The 12539-nt window shown below is 38.2% G+C and overlaps 1 protein-coding gene across 1 annotated transcript in view; it reads right to left on the minus strand.

Moving 5' to 3' along the window:
• LOC146613147 (collagen alpha-1(XI) chain-like) overlaps positions 1–6800 on the minus strand; it is a 79164-nt gene extending 72364 nt beyond the window's left edge. The window contains exons 1-2 of the mRNA XM_085377148.1: positions 6405–6800; positions 172–336 (exon numbers count right to left, since the gene is read on the minus strand). Of these exons, the coding sequence (XP_085233274.1) occupies positions 172–336; positions 6405–6519 (280 nt within the window). The 5' untranslated portion in view covers positions 6520–6800. The remainder of the gene's footprint in view (positions 1–171; positions 337–6404) is intronic.
• Positions 6801–12539: the final 5739 nt, after the last annotated feature.

Here is a 12539-nt window from a genome sequence, read left to right on the forward strand (position 1 = left end):
TAAATAAAGTTCTCAACAACTTGTGTAATCCTCAAGACTCATTTTATAATCATTCTATGGTCTCTAGCATTTAAAATTGGGAGTGTTTGTTTGTTTATCTGCTTTATGGAAGACCTACTATTGTACTACTGTTTCAGTTCCAGTGTAAATACTGAGAAGTGAGGAGTTTACCTGGGAAAAGCTGCTTAGTCGGAGCACTGAGCTGAGTCCTTTTTCCTACTCGATAAGCTACGTCGGGTTTGGATCCTCTCCGCACTGTGCAGAAGCCTGCTGTTTTCCTTATTCCTTCAGGAGAGCTCTGAAAGTCCAGCACCTTCAGTACATCCACGGGTTCAGCTGTAGAGAGAGAGAACAATGAATTGATAAAAATCATCAACAATTTTTCTTATACAACAATTAGTAATGCACTAAAACACAATTTTTGCCACCACAAAAAATAAAATCATTACTTTATTAAGACTCAAAATTTATGTCAGATTTTCATGTACAGTTGTGAATTTTAGTAGTTGTAAATAAAACTACTTCCATGATGAGAAGCCCTGTAAATGAGATACTGTTACAAAGTTGCAACTCTTAAAAGTTGAGTGAATAAGTGAGTCCTCAGTCTGAATGACCATATCGCCAATTGCTAAACCTATACTAAGTGCTGCTGCTATGTAAATATAAGTAGTTAAATAAAATACCAGTTGAACAAAATGAAAGCTGAGCTGATTTATTGATTAATTTAATTTTTATTTTATTATGTTTTTAGTGTCTATGTTGCATGTAACTTTACAGTACACTATAAGCATAGTTAACAGAAAGTCTAATCCAACTTGGCATTTTGATGATAAATCAGCATTTACACTCATTACACCCCTTGCTTTTTCAAGCTTTTTCTTGGCCAAACCTGTCAGTTCAACCAGTTGTTGCTTTATGAGCTGCCTTGGCAGAGGAGCAATAAAAATGTTAGGAACCAGCAGACATAATTGCCCCCCTCCTTACCTCCCCGGTTACCCCCACAGCTAAAAGCCACAGCATCTATGGGATGATAAAAATCATTGCTGCTGATCACAGGGTCTTTGGAATAAGGAGAACACAGCAAGGGGTAGCTTCACAAGCTTCTTAACACTACTAAGCTCTTTTCTATCAATGGATCTGAAAGTCAGAGGTGAAACTGCACAGAACAGCTATAAAAACTATTTCCCATTTGCTCTCTCTCCTCCAATTATCAAACGCTTACTCCAACCTAGTCTTTTTTTTGCATGTCTCCTTCTCAAACAGTTTTTCTTCTTAAAACCCTATCTTGAGGCACATCATTAGTTACACTGTAATTACAGGGGATTTAGGTAGCCTAATAGTCTATCTTTAAGGTTTGTGTATATACGGAAGGGTTGACGTCCAGAAGAACGTAATTTGTTGATTAATGCATATCTGCCCGAGGCTGCATTTGCTGAAAAATATACAGTAAGAATAAGTCAGCATTCAAAGATAATTATGAGTGCTGTCTTGCATGGGAAAGTAAATGGAAGAAATGTGTAGGCCTATCAGCAATCACCAATGCAGTCTATTCATTTTACAGACATTCAATACTGCAACATTACTTTCTGACCGTTTTAAAACAACGATATGTGTTTTTAAGGCTGGCTTACATAGTGTATTTTAGACTGACACACAAAACTTAAGTCGTATCTACAAAAAGCTAATATTACCCTTACCATCACACCCTGACTTCATCAATCTTGTGCTAGTAATGGACAGCTCAAATTTCAAATGCAGGTGCCAACCAGTTACACAGAAGCTATTTGAAGGTAATATTAGCTAACATAAATATGAGCTACCACAAGCTACTGGTAATACCATAACAGCAACAACAAAACCCCCGAAAGTAGTGGAACAGCTTTAATGTTTCAGTCCTAAATATGTCGTTTTCTTTCAAAAGTTACATAGCCTGGCTTTATATAAGAAGTCAATAATAAAGCTATGATTGATTTTTGTTTGTTAGCGCTACGTTTGAAATTTTAGTTGCTAATAATATACAAGCATTTCACAAAAATTTAAATATCAAACACTTCCCATAATTTAGCTTTTTTAATGACGCACACCAAATGTTATATAATCTCTGCATAGTAAATGTTAGTTTACTGAGACAAATTAAAACTTGAGCGCTACAAATGTTCTGCAGTATTGGCGAGAAACATGTTTTTAACCAAATCTTAATGAAACATTAAAAGTGGATATTTAATTTTCAATGGGGACTATCGTGCTTTTGCTTATTTTCGGTCTTGTGTGTATTGTTATAGTGGGTGTTACAATGAGGTATTTGCAAGTAATCCCTATGAGCCAAAAGCACAACCTTCCAGGAGCTCCATTTCATACGGGTTTCTTTCTACTCTGGGCAGATTTGCCTAATATGGTCATTTCAGGTGCACAGTTTTTTGCTGTTAGCACAGATGCCCCAAACTTCTGCTGAACACACCTTGGAAGGGCCAACCAATCAGACGAAGAAGAGCTGGTCTAAGGAAGTATAAGGGAGCTCAAACAGATTGTTTCAGATACTGAATAAATTAAGCAAATTGTGAATCATGCAATGATAGTTGGTAGACTCTATGAATAAAAGCGCATAGGTTGAAATAAGCAAAATAGGTCTCCTTTAAACTTGGGTTCAGCGCAGTTCAACCGCCATTACAAACCAAGTATATACTTTCCTTTAACAGCTACAGAAACCACAGAAATAAAAACCAGGACAACTGTGTCCAGATATCACACAACACATTTGTCTTTTGAATGAGTCAAGGATGAGTGAGTGAATGAGTCTTCAAAGGCCCAGTAATGATAAACAATGTCTGAATGGTCAGCTTAAAATCTCACAGGGACCAGAAGGACTTTAAAGAAAGGGAGATAATAGGCTTAAAGGGAACTCTCCCTTGCCAGGAAAAAAGCCTAGATTAATGTGTTTGATATTGGCAAGAAAACTTTGTGGGAAAATTATTAAAGGGGATCAGACAAAAGCCTTTCATGAAGTTTACAGTGCCGAAAGTCTCCTCATTGAACTTACACTACTCAGCTAAACTCTATGACATGGGAGGGAAATTTGGTTAAAACATATGAAGTAAAGATCAAAATCGCACATACATCATATTTCAATAACTTTAATGTAAAGTTTCATAAAAACAACCATTTGGGGGGTTTTTTTGGGGTTTTTTTAGGCAAACCACAGCCTAATTTGAATTGGCCTTTCACCATACCTTTAGATTGTGTCTTTTCTCAAAACATAAAAACATAATGCTGAAGGAATTATTATATAAATATTCAGCTGTACATTTTCCATTTTTTTAGTCATGTGGCACAAAAAGACAGGAAGTGCTGATGTAGCAGCTCCTGTTCACTTTTAGGAACCAAGAAAAGGTCTAATGGGTGGTGCTATAAGTTGACATGCTGAAACCATTATGGCTTTTTATACTGGCACCACTCCCTGTAGCCCCCCCCAACTAAAACATACACGAGACTAAAGTGAGAAGGCCCCATCCCTGTAGCTACTTCTCCCGTGACCAGAAAAATAACAACTTGAGTGGAGAATCAACCCGCTCATGCTCAGGGGTCGGGTCTGAAATTTTAGATCACGCGAAGCTTTCCAGATCTGCTCCTCGAGGCATTTATGCTGATATTGCTCCAGATAATCTGGTGCCACAGTGCACAATTCTTGAATTTCATTTGTTGAGCATGTGTTAGGCAAGCTGCTCTACTAAGAATCTTAGGCTTTTTTTTTTTTTTGCTGACACTGCACAAAAAGCTGTTTAACAGACGGAGCGACTTCTGACTCAAACACAGACAGACTTAAAAAAAAAAAGAGAGGAACTGACTGCCAGGTTTTAAACCTCACAAAAAATGCCTCATAAAAAGCAATACAGTCTGTGGCTCTTCTGAGTATTGTCCCAAGTACAGAGCTACTGGTTCTTGAAAAAAGTCAAGCTTGGACTAAAGGTCTCTTTGTGAGTTTCAGAATGCCTTTCTGCATTACTGCATACCTCAAGGCCTCATATATTCCAGATGTGCTGAATTGGCCAGGAACCCCCCACAGACCCACCCACCAGCATCCCATCACCCCCCTGTCCTCCCCCAAACTTTTCAGCTCCTTTCCTTCCACAACCATTCTTTCACAGAAGCCCTGAAAAACAGGCAATATCCCAAAACCATTAAAGATCCCAAATGAGTGGGCACAGCTTCATCCTGCCAAGGAGGTCGAGCCAACATAGCGTATACTGAAAAAAGATTCCCATCTTTCCACCCTAAAAAGAAATAAACCATATTCTAATGATAAGGATGTAAAACCACAAGAGAGAGAAGACAGTTCTCTCGTGCTAAAGGTACCAACGCAGTTTCAGACTCTCCACAGTCTAGTCTGAGGGGTAATTTGTCGGTCTCTATGATTTTTAATGACAGATCTTCTTATTTGCTGTCTGGGACCTGTGATATACTATCTGCCATGTTAACGATCTACTAACATGACAAACTTTGGTGATTCTTCCTCAGGCAATAAAGCGTGCAGTAACATGAAAAACCTCTGTTACATTCATTAAAGCATTTTAACCAGCAGACTCTAACACTATGAAATACATTTTTTTTTGGCAAAATGTCCAACTCTCCTCATCCCAACACTTCTCAGAGCAATACATTTTGATGTTTAAGTTTAGACTTGTGATTAACTTAATCTGTGACATTCTGACTTAATGTCTTTTGTGGCTCTGTGGTCATGCCATCTACTGAGAGTTGGCAGCATAGGCAGCAATTAGTGTACACTGGAAACCCTGTAAATGTTTGCTAGCACATCATGCAATTATGGTAAGTTTAAATATCTGTCAGAATGAAGGAAGATGGGCAGTGCGAAAGCTGTGCCACTTAGATATTTGCTTTCATAATCTTTTCATTTTGCTTCTCTGCAATTTTCCCTCTGCTGAATCACTTTGTTGTGTATCACAGTACACAAAAAACAATGATGAATGATGATGGATTTAGACAGTGGTGGGCTTGTCCAGTTAGCATAAATTAGCCAAAATTACGTGTTACAATATATCATCTTCTGATTAGCATAGCCACTTAAGACACATTTTTATTTTCTGTCGCCATCTGAAAGGATCAATAATCACATATCTGGTATCAAAATAATACAAGTGTTTAAATAAGTCTACCCAAACAGATGCATAGTTCTGAAACACACACAAATTTATCTTGGCAAAAGCCACAGTTCACTATGAATACCTATGTGATTTCATTTGATCTTCAATTTCATCGTTTTTATGACCCACATATGTATTTTCAAAACAAAGAAAAATACTCCTTTCTTTTTTCCACCTCCCTCCCCTCCCTCTTCTTTTTCCCCCTCCTTGGACTAGGAGCCCAGATAATGTGGAAAGATGGTGATCCTTCAGGCCAGAATATGAGTCTCCCTCCCAGATTTCCACAGTCTCGTGCCCAGTTATTATATAAACTTACAAAACCCATCACAAAACCTATATGTTTAAAATTATACTGTGCTACTGTAAACTCCGTTGACAGCTGTCAGACTGTGAAATAAACATGGTAGGCTACAACTTTTCAATCAAAAGAACCAAAGTTTTCCACCACATTTAAACCATTTTGTGGATTTGATTAAAGCATTGGACTCTTGCTACATATTTATGCTGTAAAAACTTAAAGCATTATCCGTGGGCTCCTGGTCATTACTACCTAAAGTCGAGCGTAAAATTTCTGCGTAAAACCTGCAGTTTATTTTGTCTGAAGAAGGATTTAAGAGCCCTCTCTGACCACACCTGGATGGCATCCATCACTCACTCACATACTCAGAGGAAAGGGACATCTTCGCCTATGTGTGCCAAGAATCAACTCTATAGCACTTGCGCTCTTGAATGATATATAGCTTTAGATGACTTTAAAGTCGTTTCAAAACTATATAACTCTCTATATGTAGCTTTAGATAATTATACAAAGTTCAGACACATGTGACCGGGAAGACCACCTTAAAGATTCTGAAATCTTGAATATGTTGGAAAGTCACATGATACAGCTTCATTTTGGTGTCAGCATTTATGAAAAGAAGAATCTTTGGAATTCTTATGATACTTCTGATAAATGTATTTACGTTTTTTAAATAATATCGTTGACAAAAACAAACAAATAACAAAACAGGCAACGAGATGGAAAATGTTTACTTGGCAACTAAAAATGTATATAAACTGAGTTAAGGTGAGTTTAAGTGATGGCGCCCGGGACACCGGGCATTAATTGAAATGAAAGCTGAGACCGTTTATAGCTACCGACTAAGCCTACTGGCATCTGGGCTGCCTGCCAGCATGAGGCGCTTTCAAACTGTCAGGGATGCCCTAGACCCGGCACAGTGACTGAGGTGTATAGGAACAGCATCTTACCTGCTCTAACATTGGCAGCCTGGAGAATTAAAATAACTGTGACCGTAACGATTAGCGTTGAATCCCATAGCCACCTTTTCGTTTTCCACCTGGTGGTCCATCTTTGCATCTCCATGGTGAGCGCCCCCAGCTATACGGAAAACGGGCGACTTTCTTTACAATTTGATCCCGTCGACAGTCCACAAAAATGTGCTTATACTACAGCGCCATGTGGGAAAGTACAAGGATGCTTCTTACAGCCAGACTGGGCCCTTCAGATCCGATTCCCCTTTAGCCCAGCTCTCGCACTGGTGGCAAAGGGCTTTCATGAAAAAAGCGCAAGCCACTCCGTTCCCTGAGAGTTGTGCACCGTGAGGAGGCTGGACTAACGCCGCAACACTGAACCTGAACCGGCTCTGAGATACTGACACTGGAAAATCCTTCCTTCATCAAATCACCAGTTGGGAAAGTTGTCTCTGGGCCCGCCCCTTGTGCTTTGGATGAGGTCTAAACAGCAGCACGTAGAGCATCACTACATCCCAGTGCAAACTAATTATAGAAGACAGTACATGCCCTAGAGATACTACAGCCCGACAGTCTCAGTAGCATCTATCCTTAAAGACTGTACTTTATGGAGTTATGGAAAAAAAGAAGAAAAAAGCGGCAAATAAGGAGAATTCCCTCATTTCCTAAATTTTAACCTGAAAGAAAAGAGCTTATATTAATGATAGAGGAGATACAGAAGTGGAGGCACTAAATGCAAATGAAGCTGTGGGGTGGAGCTGTTATTTTAGACGTTTCCTGAAAGCAAAAGAATGTGAAAAGAGTATGAATAGCTCCAGCATGGGCCAATGGTTAATATAAAAGCTTCTGTGGCCAAAATGGAATATTTTCCAGACTCCAGGAGTTTCCTCCAGAGCACTTAGATTTTCTTTCGGGTTTTTTTTCCCCTGCTGCCTGATAATTAATGGCAAACGATGACTGGAACAAGGAATGGGAGCACAGGTGGAAACTATAGTTCCCCTCCTGATTTGTTTTTTCTTGTGTGCCAGACAGATTTAACAGTACAATGGAAACCATTCTTGAAGAAACCACATTTTATAATATTTGTCAGCACAAATATTTACTTATCACAATGTAGGAAGTAGAGCTATTGGCTGAGAATGTTTAGTGTTCTGGGAAGAGATGGCTTTGCACAGGATTTGCAGTTGTGACCAAACTTAGTTAATGTATTTCTGGAATTAGGATTAAAACTGCAGAAAGCAATTGCAGCACAACTAAAATTCCTTTCAAAATGAGGTCACATACCATTTTTGCATGTTCGTGTTTTTGCTTGTTTTCTAAACTCTAGGTTGCAGGAATAGTGGTCTGATAATAGGTCCCACAAACATGGGATTTTAAAAAAAAATCTATTTGTCGTCTTTCACGACTGGTTGCTTTTTTTAAACCTTGTTCAACCTTTTTTTAACATCGATCAAGGCAAAGAGCCCTCTCTGCTCATATATTTGATCTTTCCTTTCCTCTCAGGTGGGAGTGGGCAGGTTCCACCCTGGATTATGCCTGCTGTTGGATCCACCTGTTTTTCTGCTCTTTAGCTGATGCACCTGTTTTTCATCTAATCATAACTCAACAGCACTTAAAGACCATCTCAAACAACTATTCTCTGCCAGTTTGTTGTCTATGGTTGCACTAATCAGGCTCTCTAATGCGCTTGTCTGTGTTATTTTGCAAGCTGCCTGTGCCAACATCATCTCTTTCGGTTTCAAGTAGTTTCATCCTATCAGCCAAAGAGCTTTCCCTCTGGATCAGACTCATCTGCCTTTTTTGTTCTTGCAAAAAAGGAATTGTGGGTAATTCACATACCTGTCCACTCTACACTGACCCCTGTCTTCTGGATCCTAAAAAAGTATTCATCTATCCATACATGGAATGGCCTTCTGGATCCTGTGTTTGAATGTGCATTGCATTTAAGATGTTCCCTAAGCCAACACTACCACCATTGTAGTTCTTTTAAAAGGCACAATTAAAAAATGGGAAGGTTAGTAACATCATTCCAGTTCTTCCTCACGTTCCCAGGAATTACTGTGCCAAATTCCATGGCAATCCTTCAATTACCAAAACAATAAACTGCGATAAAAAAATATCAAATCTATGGAGGTACCTAAAGGTTCAGTTAAATTTTCATGCCTGCCTAGTTGATGCTGAAATATTTTATGAAAAAAGAAAAAAGCCTTGCTGACTTCTCTGAAAGTCAAAAAATCAACAGTGTCATTAAGCTCCGGGAAATATGAAACAGAATTTAATATTAAAAGTATGTATCAAACATGCACCTGATGTAGTTCTGAACAGTAATAACAAACTTCATGATAAATCACTCTGCCATATCTCAGTCAAGCCGTCAGAAGCACATTGCAACAAAGTGCCAATGCACAATGTACAAGAAAGTAAATAAACCATCAATTAAAGAATGAAAAAATAAGAAAATTCTTAGAAATAGCCTTCATAAAATGTAAATCTTATCCTACAAGAATGAAATATAAGCAGTAAAGAAATATAAACAGCCACAGACCTAATTCAGTCACATTTGACTGAATTAGGTCTGTGGCTAATTATAGCATAAAATGGATTGGACAAATGAAATAACTGGAAATAAAATGTTCATTTCTAATACTTGAAAATCCTTTGCGGGCAATGACATCTTGCCTGAAGTCTTGAACTCATGGACATTGCCAGATTCTGGGTTTTTACCTTTTTTTTAGGCCTTTACTGCAGCAGCTTTCAGCTGCTGTATGTGTGTGGGCCTTTCACTCCAAAGTTTAGTCTTCAACAAGTAAAATGCATCATCAGTTGGATTAATACTTGACCATTCAAGAATATTTCACTCCTTTGCTTTAATAAACTCGTGGATTGCTTTGTATGTATGTTTTGGGTCAGTGTCCATCTAGATTATGAAATGCCACCCAATCAATTTGGCAGCATTTAGCTGGATTTGAGCAGACAGTATGTCTCTGAACACCTCAGAATTAATTCGACCTCTTCTGTTCATGCAGTCTTCACTTTATGGTAGACTTGGATATCGATATGGAGAGTGTTGTTCACTGGGTTGGCTGTGTTGAAGGGGGGTCGCCATTGAAATTATTCTGCGATCATCCACCACTGTTGTCTTCCATTGACATCTAGTCTTTTTTTGTGTTGCTGAGTTCAGCAGTGCTTTTTTTCTTTCTCAGGATGTAACAATCTGTAAATTTTGCCATTCTTACTATTGTAGAAATTTCTCGGATGGGCTTTTTCTGTTTTTACAGCTTAAGGATGGCTTGTTTCACAAGGGGAGCCTTTTAGACTGCATGTTGTCTGTTTATGGAAAAATAATCCAAATGCAACTACCAAACCTCAAATTAACTACAGGCCTTTTATCTGCTTAATTGATAATGACATAATGGAGGAATTGCCCACACCTGCCCAGGAAATAGCCTCTGAGTTATTTACTTTTGGTCCCTTTAAAAAGAGGGTGGCACATGTTAGGGAGGTGAAACTGCTAAACCCTTCATCCAGTTTAAATGTGGATACTGTAGAAAATGAAAGCTGAGAGACTACACATAATTTCCATGTCCTTTATATAACTATAACTGGAATTTGTTTAAGTAAGCAGGTAAAAAAGAAACCCAAAAAAACCTTGCTCCAGTGTCCATATATATATATATATATATATATATATATATATATATATATATATATATATATATATATATATGTATGAACCTAACTGTATTTTAATATAACCCAGCTTGATAGCCTTGTGACCTTGTGCTTGCTCAGCAGTAGAAAACCTATTTGAAAGCAGCCTGCTAGGCTATGCATATTTGTTTCAGGCAGATGGCTGGCCCTTTTTTTCCTCTTGTTTTTTTCTTTCAACTTGTTTGGTGGAGAATGTTCTAACCTCTTGTTCATGTTGCTTCCTGGGACTCTAGCCCAAAATGTTTGATTTAATTCGTGTAGCCCTCCACTGGAACTGAAAACATGTACAACCAAAACTAATGTCTTCAGCTTCGCTTTTCAAACAGACTGGCTCAGCCAGCCGACAAAATGTACTGAGAGACGTCCAGTTGCTCCTTATATGTTCTAGTTTCTTGGGCAGTCTACAATTTTCAGAAAGGCCTAGCCTTGGAGCTGCCTCTTTGTAGCTGGAACCATATTATTACAACTGATGCATTTGCTACCAGTGTGTACCAAGATGACATTGTATAATTATTCTATAATAAGTCTCTGCTCTATGCATGGTTCAGCCCAACGCAGCTATAAAAACAAAAATGTCTTGAAAATGTTCCCCTGTGGCTTTGTTTTTCTATCAAAAGCAGCTTTTAATCAGAGTACTTTCAAGTTTCAAACTCAAATTATTCTTTCTGCTTTCCAGAAACAGATAGGATTGGAAAGACGCCGCTCTGAGTAGATATTCAGCCAGTGAGTTCTAGTCTAAGAATCAAAGCTATTTCAAATACACATTTTAGATGTTTTTGAAGAAATGTACATTTCAGCGACTGCAAAATACACTGCAAAAAAATTAACATCACTTTTATTAGAGATGCTTGGAATATTAGAGACACAGATCAAACCATCTCTGTAATGTTGGAAAAATCGGTGAACCAACACTGGCAGTGTGCACTGGAGGGCAATCTCTAACATACACTAAAGATGGAAAATGTTATTTCCACATAACTGGTTTGCAGATAATGAAGACCACAAAAACAGTCATATGAGATGCGCTTTTTAAATGATGCAAAATGGGGTGGTACCAGTTATGGTAACACAAAGTTTGTCAACACCTTCACTAATAAAGTATAAAACTTTAGACCCACACACTGAAGGATCAGGACACGTGATTTGCAAAGGCTCCTGCACTGCTGAAAAATAACTCCTTTTTCACGGGTTCTCAGCCTGAAGAAGTGAGGAAACCAAGGCGTGGGCCAAAGTTCTCTCCATGACACACTGCAATAAAATGACCATTAGCAGTTTGATATGGCATACATTTTCTCAAAAATCAACTCAAACATTTCTACATTCCACATGCTGCTCTATGTGCATCGCAGTGTGTTCTGACATGCCATTGTGATTTTATGTATAATTTTAGCCTAAATCAGAGCACTTTATTTTTATTGTTACCTCTACAGAATCACATTAAGTTGTCAAATACAGTAGATTATTTGATGTAATTTCACATTTTTGTTAACTAATCACAAAAATATTTGCAGCTACTAGGTTGATGGAACTTACAAGGTAATTTGGGTCAATAAAAAAATTAGATAAGATGTAAGACATCATGTAGAGCCTATAAGTTACTGGAACCATTGTGAAGCTACAGGTAGATTTAATAGAAGATATATAACTGAAATTCTACCAAACGATGGCTGTGAAAGGAATTTAGTTTGTAGCACAGCAAATTCACACATTGCAGTGTTTATAGTTTTCTCTGGAACTATTTTCTTATGAAAGCTCTCTGTGGTCTAGTCTGTAACTTCTAGCCAAAGTGGCCAAGGAATCCTTCTCACTAATAACCCCCCATGACCTACTTTTTTCTTACTGTTCATTTGATTATAAACATACAGATATCTAATGACAAAGCAATTTAAATAGGGCCTAACATACTTTCATACAGTCAAATTTCACTTTGGAGGCATGAAACATCTTGTGCTGTCCTGGAAATGTCATGGAGAACTTCAGTGAGTACCCAGAGTTACTTCACCTGGAGCGACAAGGAGGCTTTGAATCACAGTTCCCTTCATAAGTAAGCCATGACCTGCAATAAGAACGAAGCAATCTTAGATTTTCTCTACCAGACTAAGTCGATGTAACGTCAAGCCTCTCATTGCTACAAATTATCCAGCTAGAAAGCCCTCTTTGGCTGGATGGGGGTGGTGAGGGACGCATGCTAGACGCTGAAAACCACATAACCACTCAGTGGAATGTATGTTTGTCTGAGCATGTTTGTTATAATTTCATGTGGCATTCAGATGGCTTCACCTAGTGGGAGATTGTCAAGTTGTGGGAAGGTGTACTTTCAGTTTCCAATGTTGTAAAGTTACCTATTTTAAACTGCAAAGTCATTACAGGCTAATAGTGTCTCTTACTGCAAACCTTTTAAAAAGGAGATCAGCAATACTG

This window comes from Diplotaxodon limnothrissa, linkage group LG18, assembly GCF_057381915.1.
Source record: "Diplotaxodon limnothrissa isolate DT_005_m linkage group LG18, D_limnothrissa_male_GT1.1, whole genome shotgun sequence".
NCBI lineage: Eukaryota > Metazoa > Chordata > Actinopteri > Cichliformes > Cichlidae > Diplotaxodon > Diplotaxodon limnothrissa.